Raw genomic sequence first — 21,044 nt, 5'->3', positions numbered from 1 at the left:
TATTTATCTCTGAACCTTTCAGGTAGTGCGGTCACATTTTCTGTTCCAAAAATAAAATAGCTGATTTTTAGAAAAGGCAGTGATATTTAAAATTAATGCACAGAAAGATACCAACGTGAGATTCAGGATCTAGATTTGGATATTTACTAACATAAAGTCTCAATGACGTTAAAGAAAAGCTTAAGCTTCATAGAAAAAAATGAGTCAATACAGGGAAGTAGTTATCTATTATTAACCATTCATTAAGTCCTGGAATAACCTGAAGAAGTCTACAGAACACAAAAACGAGCTTAATTTGTAGGTTTTGTTAGTTGGTTACAAGAAGGATTGTGTAACCGTCTTCCTCAATATTAGAAGTTCCAGGCACAGAGAAACTTTATTGGGGATCATTCACTAAAGAAACATAGGACCCCTGGCCATGGGTGAGCGGCCCCTTAGGTGTGCGGTGGTGGTCCAGAGGGCAGGTGCACCCGGTGTGAAGTGGTACACCAGGGTCCTCGTGCCAGTGCGCCAGTGTCTCCTAATGACGACCGAGGGATAGAGGCCTGTCACTGGGAAGCAGGACCCCGGCGTTCTATTAAGAACCACGGACAGCGCCGGGCGGCCCCAGAAAAGGCAGGTGTTTTACGGTCTCTGGAATGACAATCCAGTGTCTAAGTCCGACTGGGATTCCCGTTTGCAGGTAATAAAACACACATATTCAGGCCTCTCTTAAGCATCCATTACATTTGTATCTATGTGAGCAGAAAGGGCTCAGTGCTCCCAAGAAATGTCCAGCAGCGAGGGTGAGAGGTACAGTTCAAGGAGCAGCTTTTATAAAAAAGGTCCAATTTTACAAATGAAGAATCGGGCCGCGCCAGGGGCTGGAGGACGGGTCTGGCGGGAAAGCCTGGGGGTGGGGGCAGGGGCGGGGATCCCCGCGTCGCCGTGTGATGCTCGGAGGCCGCGGGGAGGGCGCATCCCGGCAGGTCAGGCCGGAGGAGCGGCGCCATGTGCTCCGGGCTCCTGGCGCTGCTGCTGCCCGTCTGGCTGTTCTGGACCCTGGGGCCCCGAAGCTCCGAGCCCCGCAGGTGAGGCGGGCGGGCGCTCCCCGCGCTCTGAGGCCCCGTCGGGAGGCGGCACAGGCGCGGGCGGCACCCGGGGGCTCTCGGACGGCGCCGCGGAGGGCGGTGGTCGAGCGCGAGGCCGACCTCGGGGCCCGGGGGAGGCGGACAGCGTTTCCGTCGCCGCCTGTGTCCGCGCCGCGGCTGCCGACGGTCCCCACGCGCGCCCGGCCGCGGGGAGCCCCGAGGAGCCGGCTCCGCGGCCGACCCACCGCCCCGCCCGGCTCCGCGCAGCCGCGTCCAGCCCGGGCCGCCCCCGCACTCCGCGGTCCCCAAGCTGCGATCCTGTGCGGCGGCCGCCGACGCGGGAGGGAGCGCCCAGGGCCCCGGCCTCGGGCCGCGGCGAGGAGGGGGAGGGCAGGGTGCTCGGCGCGGCGGCTCCGCCTCCGGCTCCAGCCTCCTCCCCCGCGCTCCCCGCGCCCGCGCGCGCTCCTCCCTCCTCCCTCCTCCCGCTCCTCCCCCTCCTCCCCTCCCCCTCCGCCCTCCTCCGCTCTGGGCCAGCGCGGCTGCGGCGGCGGCGGCAGCAGCAGGAGCAGCCCCGGCTGCGGGTCGGTCGCGACGGCGGCGGGGCGCCCCCTCCCCCGTGCCGGGGCGCGGCGGAGGGATGTGGGGCCTTGCGGGAGGGAGGCTTTTCGGCATCTTCTCGGCCCCGGTGCTGGTGGCGGTGGTGTGCTGCGCGCAGAGGTAGGGGCGCGGGAGGGCCGGCGGGCGCGGGAGGGCGCGGGGTGGTGGGCACGGGGTGGCCGCGCCGCTCCTGACCCTGTTCTTGCTCCCCCCGCCCTCCCGCAGCGTGAACGACCCCGGGAACATGTCCTTCGTGAAGGAGACGGTGGACAAGCTGCTGAAAGGCTACGACATCCGCCTGAGACCCGACTTCGGGGGTAAGTGGGCTGCGCGCGGCCGCTGCGGGAAGCGCGACCCACGGCGGTGGCGGCGGCCTTGGCGGGGGAGGCGGGGGCCGCAGCGTGGGGCCGCGGCGGGTGGGGGCGGGGCGGGTGGGTGGGGTGGGGGTGGGGGCCCCTCACCCGCGCCCCTCCCGCGAGAGCCCCCCGTGCTCGGAGCCGCCCGCGCCCGCCGGAGCTGGGCTGACGCCGTGTCGCGCTTCCCGCAGGTCCCCCGGTCTGCGTGGGGATGAACATCGACATCGCCAGCATCGACATGGTTTCCGAAGTCAACATGGTGAGTGCCCTCCCGGGGCGGTCCCCGAGCCCCCGGCCCGCGGTCTGGGATCACGGGCGTCCACGGGGCTGGGCCGGAGGCCTCTTCGTCCGGGCCGCGCTTCCCCGGCCCGCAGAGGGAGCCGCGCTCCCGGGCACCGGCCCTTCGCTTGGCCCGCGCCCTGCATCTGCCCGGGGCGCGCGGGGCCGAGCCGGAGCCGGAGCCGCGGAGGGCGCACCCTGCCCGCGGAGGGGTCCCCGCCGCCGCCCGCGCGCTCCCAGCCCCTCCAGGGTCGGTCCCGGGTCCCGAGGCTTCCGAGCCGCGTCTCGCCTCCGTAGCAACAGGCGCCGGGAGCCGGGCGGCGAGTGTGGGGGCGGCTCCTGTGTTCTAGGTGAGAGCGCTTCGGGCTTCCTTTGTTGTGCTTTGGAAGGAGATGCTGGCTGCGGGAAAGGGAGCGAACGCGGGGGTCTGCGCGCCGCGGGGGAGTCTGCGGGGTTTCCGGGCGGCCTCCGGGGCTGGGAGACCCGGGCCGGCCCCGCCGGGCTCTGTCCGCGGTGCTGACGGCGCTCGGGAGCGGGAGGCCGAGCCCGGGCGGGCCTCGGAGGAGCCGCTCTGCCGGAGAGGCGCGGGCTGCGGACCGAGGGTCGCTCAGACTCGATTCGATCCTCTGAGCTGCGGAAAGCGGAGGTCGGTACCCCCGGGGGCGGAGCGGGCTTTCGCCAGGAACGCTTTAGGAGGTCAGGGAATCGGGAGAAGGATGACCCTCTCATTTGTGAATTCGGCTGAAATGCCGTGGGATTGGAGAACTAGTTTAGTTTTCTGCTGAGAGGCGCTCTGGAAGGAGCATTTGTAAACAATATTATTTTGGAGGAAATCGTTTGGCAACTTTCTGTCGGACAAGCAACATTTGAGAATACAGTGAGACACCGTTTCGGATCCTCTCGGTGGCTTTTCAACTCTGGTGTACGTCGGAGTCACGTGGCAAACTTGCTTTAAATGCATGCTCGCTAGTTCCCCTATGGGATGCTCATCCAGCGAGGCTGGAGTCTTGGGGTCTCTGCATTTAAAACTACTTCTGCAAATATTTTTTTGAAGCAGGTATTTTGTGGACAACATTTTGAGAAACTTTGCAGTAAGTCACAGAGATATGAACATTTACAAATAAAATGAAACTTTTTTTAAAAACAGACATTAGTGAGATAATTTTAAAACGCCCACCACAAAGGATTTTGTAAAAAGAAACTTTTGACCACACCAAGCTAGTCTCATTAATTTTTCACTCTTTAATCTAAACCTTTTAAATTTACAATATGTATTTTAAGATGTACCAGTTTTCAAAGTATATCACTTAGGACATTTGTAAGTCGAATGTTATAACAGTTAAAAGTGTTAGCAAGAAACCCAGAAGGAACGTAACTACACAAATTACCTTATAGTAAAAATTAACTTTATGGATATTTTACTTTTTATGTAATACTATAAAAATAGTTTTACTCAAAATGTTTGTTTTATGGTTTTGAGGAAACAGGTTAATACATTTAAGATCCACACTCTGTAATCTGCGATTTTCTCAGTTGGGGATTTCGCGTTCTCTAGAGAAGACAGTTAAGTACAGAAGTTAATTGGCTATTTAGTGGATTATGATGTCGGAGGATGGCCATCGGGAGAGAAAACGTATTGCTTTGGCCCTTTGAGAATGCTGTGCGATGTGAGATGATTCCAGGAGAGAGGAGAGTGTGTCGTTGCACACCATCACATATTTGTTGGAGTTGTTTTTTAAACTTGGTTTCCAGTTGCTCTGGCATCTTGCTGATAGTTGGTACGTTTAAAAACTTCATCAATATTTGCCTAATTCAGAGTCTGTGAATTGAAGTGTTTTGATTTTCTCTGAACCCAGTAACAGAAAGACAAACTGAAGGTATAGGCCATTGTATTAATCAGTCTTTAAGTGTATATTACATAGCCAGTAGCTCTGCATAGCATACCATAATATACTCGTATGCCTTTTCTGCATTCTTATGGTAATGATTTTTCTTGCTCTCTAAACACACGCTTATTATAAACAAATATGGAAGATGAGTAGGATTGGAGACCGAAGGCTACTGGGCAGATAGGAATGTCAGCCATTTAAAATATCTTCCTCTCACAAGCAGATTGGTCACATCATGTTCTAGAAAACTGATTTTCCTCAAAATATTTGTGGATGGTAACAGCTATGATATTTCACCTGTTTCTAAAGGAACCTCAAATGGAGCAATGGTTAAATATCATTTAGGGACTCACATTTTAGAGTTAATGAACAGAAAATATACGAGCGTAGGATTAGAGCTGCCACTCAGTCATGTTGTTCAAAAACAGTAAAATATATTCATGAGTTTTATTAATCACCTTACTGGTCACACAAAACTAAGTGTGGTAAGTTATGAAACTAAAGAAGTGGTCTCACTTGAAGCGTGTTGTAAACTCTTAGAGCAGATATGACAACAGGTGATTAATAAAGCTCATGAATAGATTTTACTGTTTTCAAACAACGTGACTGAGTGACAGCTCTAATCCTATGCTCTTATGTTTTCTGTTCATTCCCTCCAAAATATAGCAACAGGTAGGATGTGGCACGTTCCACTAGAGAAACAAATGATAGAGGCGGACAGAAGAGGGAGGGAGGAGGAGGGATGGGAGAAGCTGGCTAGGAAGAGGGAGGTATTTGACATGGAAGGCTTCATGAAAGAAATTATATTTAAATTGTGTGAGGGGTAGGAATAGAATTCTGACTGGCGTGCTTGGAGGAGGATATTCTGGGTTAGGGAAGAAAATGGCAGAGTTACGAATGGATAGATGAACAGGATGAGATTTAGAAGGGAAGATTCGAGAGAAGATGTTGGAAAAGCAGGACAGACCCCTGTGCACCTAGGACCTTTTGCAGGAGGCCAAGGACTTCAGGTGATAATTTCAGGAAATAAGGAGCCTGTAAATGGTGAAGATTTTAAAGCAGGTAATTGACATGATTTGAGATGTGGCATAAGATGAATATTTCAGCCAAAATGTTAATTGAGTTAAAGGATTTAGGATGGTGAGGTAGAATGAATGAGGGATAAATGATCTTCGAAGATTCTTTCTTGAAATTTTCCCCTCAGGTTTTGATCGACATATTTTTGAAAACCTGTATTTAGTGAAGTCAATACAACGTCACCAATGTTTGAAAGAAGGACTTTGAAAAACATGTGTATCTCAATGTGGGGAGAGACGTGTGTGCACGCCTCCACGAAACGTCTCTGACCTCAAATAAACACATTCACAGATCTCGTCATTCATTTTGGTGTTCTGCGGAACGAATCTGGGAAAGAGATATGAATGTCCGAATATTTAGCGTTGGTTTTACCGTCGCTTGCTTCACGGATAGTGGAATTCTACATTCTCTTGTTTTCTGAATCTTTTCATGTTTCTTTTCATACACTCTTTTTAAAATTGCCTGTCCTGACACTTGTCAACGAACATTTTGTTTTATGTTACTTTCCTCTTCTTTATCTTAGCCCATTTAAAAATTTTAGATAATTTTAAAAGTAATGCATGGCTAGATAGTTATTGAGATGTAGTTCATACATTTCTTCAGGTGAGATGGCATATGTCCAAGAACACTGTTTGCTGAAAATCACTGTGTGTGTTATAAATTGTGGTGTTTACCAGTGGTTCTAGGGAATGATAAATGTGTTGAGTAGATAGATGAAGAGATCAACAAGTGGAAAAAGTATTGCAGGTATAGGAAACATAAAATACTGAAAAAAAATGAGGGATTTTTAATTTAAAAACATTTATTGTTTTTAAGTGAGTTTAAAAACATTTATTAAAATAAGCCATTGTTTGATGTTAATTTGGAGAGGTTACATGTACTTACTTTTTACCTTATTAACTATCTGGTATTAGGGACATAAAACTAGATTCAGACTCCAGTGATAATAGTGATAATTTCTGTGATTTAACTCACACTTTGTTATTACTTCATGTTTAATCTATTAAAATTACCTCCACCCTAATGAAAGTGTAACTACAGGACTTTTTTTCATTTCATGCATATAAATAATAAATTATTTTTCTTTTTTTTTTTTTAAAAAATTAGAGTTCCTTTTGGGAAACATATAAATGTGTATTTTTAGTTATCATGAGACATATTCATCCATTATGCTGGCTGTTTTGTGTTCATTCCTCACTTGTTACATTTTCTTCTCATAAAATCATTTTATTAATGTCCAGGTGTGAAATAAGTGTGGTGCATATGAACATAATTTTAGCACATTTCAAGAAGCAGCTTTGGAGCTGTATCACTACTAAATGGATACAGTCTTAGCCATGTACAAAATCATCCTCGCACACACCATTTGCACTATTATTTTATATATTTTTTTCTCCTTTTTAGAAGAGGGGCAGAGGAGAGGAAGATTCAGGCTAGAGTGAGGTAGGATTAGAGGTTTGGAAAATGCAGCTTTTAGGCATCTTTTGACCAAATTCATATCAATCAGTCCTCCTTCCCTCCATTTCGGTGTCTGGAGGCTGCTTTGCCATCAGTGAGTGCTGAATGAGCACACTGCATGTCAGGTCCCTGGCTAGGTTCTCAGGCAGGAGGAGCTGAACCCCAGGGGTCCAGGTAGTGTGTTCAAGAAGCACCTTAGAGCATTGAGAACTGTGGGTTCTGTTTGCAGTCCCTGGGAACCTCTAGCCTCAGGCAAGTCACTTAATCCTCACGAATTCAGTCAGAGGTTTCCAGATGCCCACTGTGTGCAGAAACGGTTGATACCAACGTGATACCGTAAGGGGCTGAGCTTTGCAGAGAAAATCTGAGTGACGGCACAAGTGAGCAGGCTGTCCTTTCCTGGTTGCTTCTGGAGAGGCCAGGGCCATATTCAGAGTTTGCATATGAATTGCTATTAGCAGTTTAAAGGTAGGAAATGCACTAATGCTCTTATTATAAAGCATGCTGGGGGATGACTCGGCAGAAAGGAAGACTGTTTTCCTGACCCAGTTGGGGTTGGAAAACTGCTTACATGGAAGGCACTTCACAGGTAAGGCCCAAGGTGTGTGTCTGTGCTTGGTTCTAGGTTGCTGCCTTTCGGACGTGAGGCTGTTTGTTGAGCACATTACTTTCCACTGACGGTATGTTTCATGCATAAGTTATGATCATACATCAATGCTGGAGCACTGATAAGAAAGCACATAATGAACTTCAGAGATGGATGACAATAATACCTGATCTAATACGCTCTTTAGGAAGATAGGCCTGTGCTTAATACTAGAAGGTTTCGTATAGAGAGCAAAAAGAGAAGGCTTTTTGCCTTTCCCCTCAGGGAGGTTGTAAAGCTTATCTTACATCTCTTAAAAATGGATCTTACATGCATCGTCCTGTTGCAGACCTGGGCCCTGGGATCTTGTGGCATGTTGTATTTAGTTTGAAGCGAGGGGGCACATTGGATATTTACATGAGTTAAAGAATTACACCTGGTAGGTAATTGAGTTGCAGTTGACAAATTATGACTGATGTCTGTGTTTGACTCCAACGTTTGGTTTCTCCAAAGATAAAATATGCTGCTTTATTTCCTTAGATAATGGTAAATAAAATGATGTCAAAAACATGGCTGTTGCTTCTTGGGCTAATTGCCAAATCAAGGTATCTTGTAGATTTCATTCCCTTTTAAATGAAGAACGGAGTAGACGTTAATGAGGAGGGCAGTGTTCTTTTAATGAAATACATGCAGGAACAAAAGAAATGCTCAGCAGCAGGTGTAGAGTTCTCCTAGGGTGTCACGTCTCTTGGAAAGAAAGGCTGCAGTTTGGGACTGCAGACTTCTTGATTTTCACAAGGAAAATCATCTGAGTTCAGAATCTGATTTTTCAGAATCGAATATGCATGACAGGTCTTCTTTTCTTGTATGGATAACCGAACCTTTCTTTCTCGTCGGGGTCTGTGTCTTACGCATGCTGGTCGTTGCATTTTGATGACTACCAAACATTTGGAAAAAATAAATGAAGCCTATCAAACATTTGTAATCTTTTGTCATTCATGTTGAGGTGTGACCTAGGGAGTTGGTGATTAATAGTTTTACACCATTCTTCGGTTTATGAAATGCTTCAGGTATTATGTCATATTGGATTTTCAAACTTGATCATCAGCTGGTGAACTAGGTAATAGAGGTGCTAACCTCATCTCCATTTTTTTAGGTGAGAAAATAGGCTCAGAAATAGCCCCAATGTTCTCACTCTTAGTCCGTGGCAAAGTTGGGAGTGGGTTCTGTTTCTTTGGTCTTTCTACCCATTATCCCACGGGGCAACAAAACATGCTCCATTAGGGGCTCATGGGACTTTATCTTCTTCCGTGACCTTCACTGCTATCTAAATTGGGCATTTCCCATTCTGCATGTCCGTGAAAACTTATTCTTTCCTGCAACACGTATTATAGTGTTCAATATTCTTTGGGCATGTTTGTTTGCTTAGTCTTTTTCTTCCATCTCTCTCTATTAGACCATACGCTCCATGAGACAGGGCTGTTTGTATGAGCTTTCTTTGCATGGGATCCAACATTTGGTAGGTACCTTTTCAGTATTTGTTGAAAGGAATACATGACTAAAGAATAAACGAATAAATATGTGAGTGCATGAAGGAAGTGATGAGTAAATTTCCAATGAAATACATTTATATCTCAGAATTTGGGCTCAAGATAGAGAAGAATCTTACAGGCTAAATGTATGTATACAGTGTTTACTTTAGAGGACTTAATTTTATCATGATTTGTGTGATTGCACCCAACATAATACCACCAGCAAAAGATCACAAAATCTGTAAAGTATTCTGTAGCTGGTACTCCTTTCACTGGGGAACTTTTATACTGATTTCAAAGCAGAAAGAAGAGGAAAGGATTGCAGTGTTCTCTCAAACTGTAGCCTATGTAAATGCTGGTGAGGATAGTCTAAGCACCAATCACCAGTGCCTTTGTACATCCAAAGTTTTGTTTCTACTTATAAAGTAGATGTGGGTGGAGCTTTCCTATATTATAGGGGAGTTTTGATGTTCTTTTTGTATAGGGATTGTTTGGCTTTGTCTTCTCCTCCCGCTGACCACTCAGCAGTGCAGTGGAGCAGAGCTGGTTTTTGTTCATTTGCTAGTTTTCCAGTGCAACTTACTTCTGAGCCACTAAGAGGATTCTCTAGGTGCAAAATTTGGAAGATGAGGACTAAGATAGGTCTCATCCCTTAGCGATTTGCACAGTGCCATTCAGTCAAGATAGCAAGTGAGTCTCTTGATCTCTGTAGCTTGAAATGCAGTTTGCACCTCATTCCTTTGTAGTCAGGAGACCACATCCAGAATCAGAGGCCATGCGTGAGCATTAGCTAATATATCTCTTTTTGCATTTTTCCAATGAACTGAAGCATCACACAGAAGCATTTACTACAGATACCCGAAACTTTGGCATGTGAGTGAAGTTTGGCACGAAGAGGAAAGGATTGCAGTGTTCTCTCAAAATTTAGCCTATGTAAGTGCTGGTTAGTGAGGTACTAACATTTCAGTTGAATAAGAATGAGGTTAAGATGTGAGAGCATCACTGCCTTAATTTACGTTTAAAAGAGGATATGAATTCTATTGATTACATCATCATCGTATTTTACCCCCCCCTTTTTTTTTTACAATAAAAGAATTCCTTTTATGTAACTGCTAACTCCACATGCCGTGATTCATGATAGTATATATGTGTGTGTGTGTGTGTGTGTGTGTGTGTGTGTGTGTGTGTATATATATATATATATTTATTTGAGGCTGAGTTTTGCTCTTGTCACCGAGAATGGAGTGCGATGGCGTGATCTTGGCTCACTGCAATCACCGCCTTCTGCGTTCAGGCGATTCAGCTGCCTTAGCCTCCCCAGTAGCTGGGATTATAGGCACCCGCTACCATGCCAGGCTAATTTTAGTAGAGGCGAGGTTTTACCATGTTGGCCAGGCTGATTTCAAACTCCTGACCTCAGGTGATCCACCCACCTCAGCCTCCCAAAGTGCAGGATTACAGACATGTGCCACCATGCCCAGCCCATTTGTTTTATTTTATTTTGTATTAACTTGAAAAATGACGGAATTCTGCTAGTTTAAAATGATGTAACCCTGATTGTGTTTGATACGTGAGTATAAAATATTTGTCAGTTCAGGATCACATCACTGTTCTTTTACATTGTAATTTTTTGAATAAGACTTTACAATGATTAATTTTAATAAGTAGAAGGAACAGGTTTTCTGGGTCACCCATTATTCCATGCTGTGTGTGTGTGTATCCATGCAGACCAAAAATGGTTGTGAAAGAACAAAACCAATTTGGATGATTTATTGTAATATTATCAATTTTTGCCAACTGTGCTGACTAATTTTCTTTGTGAGAGATAAGTCCATATATCAGGTCAAAAGTATACTACAGTGGTCACAGAGCACAGTTCTTGCTGTGTAGGATATGCTTGGTAAACATTGGTTGAGCGAATTTTGGGAGTCAATGGCCCTTGTAGTAAAGCTGTATCCTTAGACTGTTTTATTGCAGAGATTCTCTTTTTTGGGTGTTTGTTTAACCCATAAAATTAACTGTAGCTTTAAACATTGAAGATCCCTATGAACTTGTGACAGAAAATAATCTGAATTATGGAAAACAGTGCCGTCCCTATGGCCCAGACCAGTAGTTCCAAAGCTATGGACCAAGAACCCTTGGGAGGTGTTGGAGTCACTGCCAGGTGCCCTCCAAGCATAATTCTCAACATTGGTATATGCTGAAGCTGCAGAGGCCACCATCAGGGCAGGGCCTGCAAAACGCCTTGCCTCTCCAGCAAGGCATTGCGTTTGCTAGAAAGAGGGCGGGGATACCTGCCCAAAGACCTGGGTGGATTGCGCCATATTCTTTTTTGATGCTGTTAAAAATTCTGCAGTTGACTCAGTGGTATGAGGGTATATTGGAATGTGCCGTTGAATGAGTTTTCATTTCCGAATCTTTCTTTTGATTTTGCCGTGGTCACCAAAATTCCCTGTGAGATGTCATTCCTTGTGGCACTGACTAGAACAGTGCTTGCTTAGAGAATACCGTCCTATAGAATGTTAATGGATGCCCTGCAATCAAAGTGTTTCTGCTCAAAGAATATTGGAAATGATGGCAAATACATAAAAGATGTTTCTTTGCTGCAGGAATTGTCAGGTTCTTTAATACACTGATTATTCTGATTATTTTGTAAATCTTCATGAGGGGGGAGTGAGGAATTGAACGTTTTCCAGATAGATTTGACTGGAGATTGTCTCTTTGTGAAGGGATGAGGGACCCCATTAGCACTTCTTCACAAAGTGTTTTGTAGAATACAGTTTAAGAAATGTGGGGCAGAAGGACTGAATCAGAATGCCCTCCATAGTAATGACAATAGCAGAGAAGATTGCTGCATTAACACAGCCACTTCAACTGACAGTGCCCATGTCGTGGAAGACAATATTTTGACAAAGAGTCTACTGGTTCATGAGGAGACGAGATATTTTCCAGAAGTGAAGATTAAATGAAGGTTAAATTATTGATTGATTAAAAAAACAAGATTTTTTTTTTGTTTTACATTAACAGTCTGTGACATTGAGGGGAGGTTTTTATGTATTAAGCCTTCTTATTTTCTTGTACCTATTGTAAGAATAAATGATAAAGAGGGCTGGGCATGGTGGCTCATGCCTGTAATCCCAGCACTTTGGGAGGTCAAGGTGGGCGGCTCGTCTTAGCTCAGAAGTTCAAGACCAGCTTGGCCAACATGGCAAAACCCCATCCCTACTAAAAATACAAAAATTAGCCGGGAGTGATTACACTCGCTTGTAATCCCAGCTGCTGAGGAGGCTGAGTCACAGTCATTTTAAACCCGGGAGGCGGAGGTTGCAGAGAGCTGAGATCGCGCCCCTGCACTCCAGCCTGGGCGACAGAGAGAGACCCTGTCTCAAAAAAATAAATAAATAAATATAAAAATAAATGATAAAGAGGGAGAGAGATGTGTGTTGAGGAGAGAGTAGAAGTGGCATCAACAGGCGCTTAATTTGGGGAACAAAATACAGGTCCCTGAGGCCACTGGGCGTGGCCGTATGTGGTAGCCTTAGTAAAGGCCACTGGAGAGAGTCTCCTTCCATCTCAGATACTGTTACACATAATGTATGTTATATACAGTGAGATTATATAGTATAGTATATAAGTTTTATGTCAGTCATATTTACATATAAAATGAAATTCTGTTGGAATGAAGGATTCTAGTGTTGAAAGCATTTGGCCTCCTCTGGAGAAAGTCATTTCTAAAATTCCTCTTATGGCTAATTTTGTATAATTCCTTTTTTTTTTTTTTTTGGAAGACGGAGTCTCGCTCTGTCACCCAGGCTGGAGTACAATGGCATGGTCTCGGCTCACTGCAACCTCCGCCTCCCGGGTTCAAGTGATTCTCCTGCCTCACCCTCTGAGTAGCTGAGACTATAGGTGTGTGCCACCACACCTGGCTAATTTTTTTTTTTTTTTTTTATGTAGAGATGGGTTTTCACTATGTTGGCCAGGCTGGTCTTGAACTGCTGACCTCATGATCCACCCACCTCGGCCTCTTAAATTGCTAGGATTACAGGTGTGAGCCACCACACCTGGCCTAATTTTGTTTAATTCTACAAAGAGTGTATACCTGTTCAGGAATAGTCAGTAACAGTAGTTCAGGGGCAGGTGCATTTTCTGGAATGTTCTGTAAACCACAGTACTCTCATAAGAGGACAATATTGATTAAGCACCACTGCAGAGGCCTCTCTGGGACCTGACCTGTTCTTGGCTCAGGGATTGTAAAAGGCTGGAGATGATGGGTGAGTAAATGAAAGCAGATCCAGAAATTCAAAGAGATTCAAAAGTGTTAATTGAGGGCCGGGCGCGGTGGCTAAAGCCTGTAATCCCAGCTCTTTGGGAGGCCAAGACAGGTGGGTCACGAGATCAAGAGATCGAGACCATCCTGGTCAACATGGTGAAACCCAGTCTCTACTAAAAATACAAAACATTAGCTGGGCATGGTGGCGCGTGCCTGTAATCCCAGCTACTCAGGAGGCTGAGGCAGGAGAATTGCCTGAACCCAGGAGGCGGAGGTTGCGGTGAGCCGAGATCGCGCCATTGCACTCCAGCCTGGGTAACGAGCGAAACTCCATCACAAAAAAAATTAAAAAAAAAAAGCGTTAATTGATTGTGGTGGTTTTTTGTTTGTTTTTGTGCGTGTGTGTGTGTGTGTGTGTGTGTGTGTGTGTTTAGAAGCAAAGAAAAGCAATTTTTAAAAGAAGCGTTCTTGCTTTGGAAATACAGTGCTTATGTATCTATATTAATCAATCAATCATCCATTCATGTTTCTTTTTCTCCTTATGCCTGGAGAACCACTTTTCAATCACAAAATAAAGATAAAGTTTGAAGCAATACTAAATACACTAAGTAAAACGTGGTTCTCCAGGCTTAAGATTTTACTTGATTATCATAAACTGTTTGGAATGTTAATTATCTGCGTAATTTCCTCCGTACTTCAGGGTATTTTGCCTTTAGAGAACATAGGGTGTTTAGCTTTCAAGCTCACCCTATGCAGTGGAAAGGGTGAGTTTTAAGAGCGGTTACATCCCGAGGAAGGGTTCGTGTAAACTCGGGCAGGCTGTTCAGACTCATCGTCTTTCCCATGAGGGTGCTGGAATGGATGTTGTTTGAGTTGCCTCGAAGCTCTGATTTCCGTGTCTCTTAGAGTCCCTGAGCTGTTTGAAACATAAGAGGACCTTCTATTTGCTTGACACAGACCGCTGCTTCTTGTCATTCGATAGCACATGTGGTTTAATTGGTTGTCCACGTGGTGGCCAGTGGCCCTGAACCAGTCTTCTCTGGCAGCTTGCAACCCTGTTGTCAAAGCATGGTGGGTGTAGAACCTGGGAGCTGTTTCTTCAGCTTCCCTTTGCTGTATGCTGTGAGCCTCGATGCTTCGTACGTTAGCAGCTGGGGTTTGACATCTGAATCCATGCTCATCTTCAGGTCTCATACCTAGTTGCATTAGGTTTTTTGGTCTGAATTTAGAATTACTAATTTGTGAATAAAACCTTCAGTGAGCTATCAAAATATTTCTCTTGTATCCAAAGCATAATGTTTTCATTATTACCTAAAAAGAACCATCCAGTAGAGAAATACCTTAGCTTTTGCTGTTGGGTGCCAAATTGTCCGTATTCAGGTTTTTAGAACATTTGACATACATTTAATTCATGCACCATCTTTGGATCTTTGGTGGCATTTCAGTAGCATAATTTTAACATTCTTTGAGTTCTTAAGCCAGACCAAAAGGAAGGGGACAGGGGTGTGATCAGTCCTCTGCAGTGCTGCGCTTGGCCAGGGTGGGGTGAGGAGCCAGCATTTAATGAAGATAATTTTAAGACAAGATCTCAATTATAGCATCTCTACACAAAATGACATTTTGCCATATCCTACTTTTTTCTTGAGTCCTAGCATTATTAATAAAAAAATTTATATACATAAAGTCTGAGCACCTAAGCTGCTGCAGGTGTAGAGAGGAAGGCTTCGGTCTGCCTGTGCCAGACGTGTGCAGAGATATCAGGAAAATTGCTTAATTGTATTCTGTCATAAGAAAAAGGATGGATATGCAAATTAGTAAGTTTTAAGGAACTACCCAGTCAGGATTAGGATTATATAGATCCAAATGTGGAATGTGTCCCAAACTTGGAAGTAGTCGGTGAACCCCACAAAACATTTCCAAGTCTTTAACTTAGGTTTTTCTGCTGTAGATGAAATCCTGCTGGTAAGAGATTCAGTGTTTGGGTAGGGGAAATGCTAATGTAAAGAGAGTAAATAAGTGATTCGCTCTAATTCACCACCTTGACATAATATGTCTACAGTGGTGGTGCCACATATGTTACTTAAGGTTTTCTTTTTTTTCTTTTTCGCTTTTAGAAATATGGGTGCTTCTTGCAAAGTTCACATGCTAAAATGGAATGCACTTTGTTCTAAGTGTAACCAAATTAGCACACCTGGGGTAGAATCACCTCTGAGAATTGATGGGTGGGTGTAGATCATGGGCATTGGTTGGTTTCTTGAGATTAAGAAGAAAAAGTCAATTAAAGGGGCAGATTGTCCCACACTGGTTCTCAGCTGCCTGCCTGAATGACATTTCTCTCTCCTTAGGAGATGAGCAGGGATGGCCTTACCCGCTGGCTTCTCTCTCTAAGTCTGGATACCTCATGAGTCTGTTTGGCTCACTGTTTTTTCTCCTTTTATCGCATCTCTCAGCTTCTAAAACAATTAAGGAAAATTCTCTTCTCCCACGTCCTTCAGAGGAAAGCAGATGGAATTTGTTGAACAAAGGCTAACAGGAAAGCAAGCTCCTATTAATTGACATCTAATTTCCCGATATGCCAACCTTTGCCCAAGACTATATTTGATTATGCAATAATGTGCAAACAAAAATCAGAACCTGCTCATGCTACTGTTTTAACAGGAACTGTCAGTTCAGCCAGAGGAGAAGGGACTCACACATCAGGCTGACACAATACTGAACCATTTTCTGTGTATTATCACAAAAGCATGAGTGTTTCTAGATTGCACCTTTATAGGGATTTTTTTCTGTGTGGCTACTTGCATTATAAAGGAAACTGTAAACACAACAATCAGAACAAAAACCCTGAAATGTAAAACAAAACATGTTAGAATTCCATTATAGTGAGAGTGGAGCCTGCTGAGATGGTAGAGAATTGTGAGGGGCTGGTTTGGTGAGTATGTATGGTAGAACACTAGTTTTGACGCTTCACAGTGAAGTGCTGTTAACTAATTTATACTTATTCTAACAGGTTAGTGCAAAGTAAGCTATATATAGAGAGATTTTTAAAGTTCTAGGCTTATCAAAGCACCTTGCATTTTGTAGGTTAATAGAACTAGCTGGAAGGAGGCTAAACAGTGAACTTTTCCTTTTTTAAATTTTCAAAATATGTCATATCACTGAATAGTAGTAACCTGTTGTATTCTCTTCTATGACTTGACTTTTTGTAGTGTATTCTTGTGCCGACTCTTTCCTTCCAAATACTTTAGCTGTAAGAGGCAGCTTAAATCTGTTATAACCACTCTCATAACTAAATGAAATGTTCAGCCACATAAATCCAAGTGAGGATAGTTTGCGGTTTTCCACCTTTTTCGTGCCCCTGTTCAAGCTTGGCAAGTTTGACCTTTAATGCTGGTAAGTCCTCAGGCCACGTTAAAGTTAGGAAGAACGTGTTTGATTTGAGCCCATGAGTGAGTGAGCAGTTGGGCCCGGGCGAGGAATGTGTGCAGAAGGAATAACAGAGCTCCTGGGACACTGTTGGCCTTGTACGCAGGGCGGGCATGAAGAGAGGGATAAGTTCCTGGGCACTTGGCCTGGGGATCTGACACTCAGCCCACCGCAGACTAGAAGCCATGGAAAGACCCAGGGGAACCATGGTGGGAGATGAATAGCAAAAAGTGGTAAAGTTGGTATAAGAAACAGGAGTTTTGTTTCTTTAAATACTTGGGACACTGGGATGTCTTGCTGTGTTCCGTCAGAAGATAGCAGTCGATACTGTGCCCAAAATTAAATTCTGTTTGGTTAAGCTCTTAGTATGTTTATCCCTGATAAAAATGAAACTGCCAGGGGGCTGAAACGCAGCCCATCATCCTTCTGGTGGCAGCCACGTGGGGCACGCAGTTTCTAAGAGGGTTACAGCCTGCAAGGAGCTGGTGCAGAAGAATCTGCAGGTGTTTTCAGAGCCTCAAACTTACGGGGCGCTTAGATACCCTCTCTGTTCACATGTGATGGGAGGGAGGAAAGCAGGAGGGAGAACGAGTAACTGAAAAGAAGTGAGGCCAACATTCTCCTGCGCTTAGCGGCGAACTGTGTAAATGATCTGTCCACCCATGGGTTTTTATACATAGCGCATAAGTGACTTTATACATAACACATATGTAAGATTACATTTTTACATTTAACATTGTGTCAGGTGCAGGAACTTTTTACCTGTGAGAAATGTTCTGTACTTCAAAAAAGAAAAACATGTCTGGAGAAAGGCTCTTGCTCAGTTGCCCATGCTGGAGTGCAGTGCTGCGATCTTGGCTCGCTGCAACCTCTGCCTCCTTGGCTCAAGTGAACCTCCCACTTCAGGCTCCTCATAGCTGGAACTGCAGGTGTGTACTACCACATCTGGTAATTTTTGTTTTATTTTTTCTTTTTTAATAGAGAGGTGGTTTCACCATGTTTCCTGGGCTGGTCTTGAACTCCTGGGCTCAAGTGATCCACTTCCGTCAGTTTCCCAACCTGCTGGGATTATAGGTGTGAGCCACTGCACTCAGCCTGTTCTGTAGATGTAAATTGTGAAATGAATACACATGTGGAGTTGGTAAGATCATTATTTAGGAACTTTGGTACTCATTTCACTCTTACTACTTCTACAAAATAGTATCTATTATTTTCCAAAATTAAAAAAATCCTCATGAAGAAAATTTTATAATATGTGAATACATTTGGATGTATTTCTTTTAGTTTTTCATGCACATTTAATATGTATGCACTATTATTTACACACTGTGTATACAAGTTACTATCATATTTCTCTGTGTAACTTTGTATTATAGATACACTTGTGCTACCAGATATGTTTTACATTTATTTTAGGGCTGTATAGTATTCCCTTGCCTAGCTGAATAATATGTTTTACTTAGTAGTTTTCTATTGTTGGACATTTAGATTACTTGCCCTGATTTGCTTTAAGTAAATAATGCTTTGATGAACATCCTTGTGCATAATTTACTGTATGTTGAACTCTAAATTATTTCTTTGAGGTATATTTCATTAAATAAGATTACTTAGTCAAATGGTATGAATTTTTTTTAAGGTTTTTGATTCATGTAACCAAGTAGCTTTCAAGAAAAGATCTTTCACTTTAGGCTTTTATTGAATTGTCCAAGAATGTTCTGTATCTGTACTTCTAGAATCTATTTCTATTAGTAAATGGGAAGACAACTATTGCCCACAAAGCATTAGAATGCAAAGTAAAATTGAGTTAAACCCCCAAATATTATTTTTTTTTCTTTTTTTTTTTTTTAAGACGGAGTTTTGCTCTTATAACCCAGGCTGGAGTGCAATGGCGCGATCTTGGCTCACCGCAACCTCCGCCTCCCGGATTCAAGTGATTCTCCAGCCTCAGCCTCCTGAGTAGCTGGGACTACAGGCACGCGCCACCATGCCCAGCTAATGTTTTGTATTTTTAGTAGAGATGGGGTTTCACCATGTTGACCAGGATGGTCTCGATCTCTTGACCTCGTGATCCACCCGCCTCGGCCTCCCAAAGTGCTGGGATTATAGGCATGAGCCACTGTGCCCGGCTAACCCCCAAATATTCTTAATATTGCCCTTATTTCGATATGATCTCATATAATGGTCAAAAAATAACACATAATTTGGCTTTATATTAAAATCGATTTTAATAATATATTTGATATTCTGATAGGTGAGCAATAGAACACACACGTTCAGGTCATCGTTGTGGATGAATTTAGACGAATTATAATTTCCACAGTAAATCTTACATGAGAAAATAAAAAGTTTCTCGAAAGTCAAGCCTAAGAAGTTGGGAAAAACATTGTAAGGGGCTCCAACCTTTTCTATCTGAAGGTCCATATGATCAGATTCTACAGAGGGATTTTAATCTCCATTTAATCCTGAGCTGAGCCTCAACCCCCGCCAGGTGTTTGAGTGCATGGCGCAGCAGTGAAATAAAGTTTGGGGAAACTGAGGCCTCAGGCCTGGCCCTGGGAGGGGCCCATCATCACTGCCCACCCCTCAGGGGTAAGGGGTGCTCCTCCATGTCACTCATTGCCTTGACCAGGTGAGGACCCGTTCACCGGAGGGGTTGTGTAATGAACAGGAGTTTACTCTGCCTACATGAGTAACATTTTCGGGTACTGATTTCCATATGCCTAGTGAGAAAACGAAGTCAGACATCCTTTAGTATGATTCAAAGTTTGATCTACTGATGCAGAGAAAAAAATGTTAAGTGGCTATTAACATGTAATTGGGCAGGGCGTTTGGACTACTTTGGATCTTTCCACATTGACTGTGAAATGAATCAGTGACTCTTTTTCCTCCGTACCCTAATTCTTACTCCTTCCAGCCTACCCAGAAAAGCAGCACCTTGGTGAAATCTACTCAGGAGGAACTTCACGTTTCTCCAAGTTTCTCAACTATTCTGATCGTGCTCTCTGTTTTCTTGTTTGGCATCGTCAGGCGTTTGACCGAAGACGTTCTTCTGCTTTGGGGAAGGCTCGCGTTGTGGGAGTCTTATCTCCCCTCTCTCCCATTCTTACTCTGCTTTCTGCACAGTCAGAAATTTTAGTTCAACTCATCCTTCATTGCCTGGTTCTGCTTCCCGTGGTAGGCAGCAAAGAAATCTGCTTCAAGGTTCTCCAGCTCCTTTAAATCACGGGTTTATGTTGCTTTTTTTCCAGCCTTCGAAGAGGTTCTGGGGGAAAAGGTCCAAAGCAAGCCCACCCACTAGGAAAGAATGCTCTCTGAATACACAATGTCTCCTAATAAATACATTTATTATTTCATCTGCGTTGTCTTTACCACCCAGAACATCTGTCCTCAAGGCCTTCATCCTAACGTCCTGTCTTTACTGGTAGTTGTGGAACTCAAGTTTTGTTTCTATCAGAAGACTAAGAGGATTGGTTTACCTGTAGCCTGCCCTTGCCCCAGACCAGGGTATTTCTCAGCAGAGATGCCCCCAACCCCACGGGATTCACCTCTCTGTGAATGCTCTATATTTGGATGTTCTATACCCACATTTACTGTCTCCTTTCCAAAACGATAGCTTCCTCTCCATTAGGTTCTTTTCCTTGAATCTTCATAAGGCAAACAGAAAGTGCATTGGAAAGAGACTGGCCAATCCCTTTGCTTGGCTTCACTGCCCCGGCAGTTGAATTCTTTGTTGTTGTTGTTGTTGTTTGAGACAGAGTCTCACTCTGTCACCAGGCTGGAGTGCAGTGGCATGATCTCGGCTCACGGCAACCTCCGTCAACTGGGTTCAGGCGATTCTCCTGCCTCAGCCTCCCGAGTAGCTTGGACTACAGGTGTCTTCCACCACACCTCACTAATTTTTTGTATTTTTGTTAGCCAGGATAGTCTCGATCTCCTGACCTCGTGATCTGTCCGCCTGGGACTCCCAAAGTACTGGGATTACAAGTGTGAGCCACCATGCCTGGTCTTCAGTTGAATTCTTTTTTACAACCACCTCCACCACGGATTTTTGGACAGCTTCTGGGACCGAAGTGAACCTATATCCTCGCCCACACCCTGGTTATGGGCCAGGCCTCCTGAATTGTGCTTCACTTATCACTCAGTCCCAAAGATCATTTTCATCTCTTTCTTCTTTCTCCAGTATCTAAGTATTCACCCGCTTGCCCAGTAATTTTGGTAATGTAGTGAAGACGGCTCCCTTTTTCCCAGAGCCTCAGTTTGGAGCCCTCAAGGGCAGCGGCCTCTGACCCGTCTTGCATCTGTGAATCTCCTGTGGTCTGTTTCCTCTTATGCAGTATTAGTGGTTGGTTCCTTCTGCCACTTCCAGGGTGGGCAGCCCTAATGGCTCCAGAGTACCCGCTTGATATGTGAGGTGAACGGGGAACTGGAGCCAGTGCCTGAGTGACAATAAGAATAAGGACCAGCTCCACCATCTGGGGAAAGTGCCTGTGGGCTGTGGCCGTCG

At 44.7% G+C, this 21,044-nt stretch overlaps 1 protein-coding gene across 2 annotated transcripts in view; it reads left to right on the top strand.

Moving 5' to 3' along the window:
• GABRB3 (gamma-aminobutyric acid type A receptor subunit beta3) overlaps positions 1 to 21,044 on the top strand; it is a 290,847-nt gene that overhangs the window by 79,938 nt on the left and 189,865 nt on the right. The window contains exons 1-3 of one of the 2 annotated variants that reach the window (XM_039480066.2): positions 1,584 to 1,787; positions 1,893 to 1,984; positions 2,215 to 2,282. In XM_039480066.2, the coding sequence (XP_039336000.1) occupies positions 1,708 to 1,787; positions 1,893 to 1,984; positions 2,215 to 2,282 (240 nt within the window). In that variant the 5' untranslated portion in view covers positions 1,584 to 1,707. Of the gene's footprint in view, positions 1 to 1,583; positions 1,788 to 1,892; positions 1,985 to 2,214; positions 2,283 to 21,044 lie in introns of those variants that run through there. The other variant, XM_074400139.1, reaches the window with a different exon arrangement.

This window comes from Saimiri boliviensis, chromosome 5 (assembly GCF_048565385.1).
Source record: "Saimiri boliviensis isolate mSaiBol1 chromosome 5, mSaiBol1.pri, whole genome shotgun sequence".
NCBI classification, from domain to species: Eukaryota; Metazoa; Chordata; class Mammalia; order Primates; family Cebidae; genus Saimiri; species Saimiri boliviensis.
Note: the sequence above shows the minus strand (reverse complement) of the source record. Positions and strands in the feature narration are given on the sequence as shown.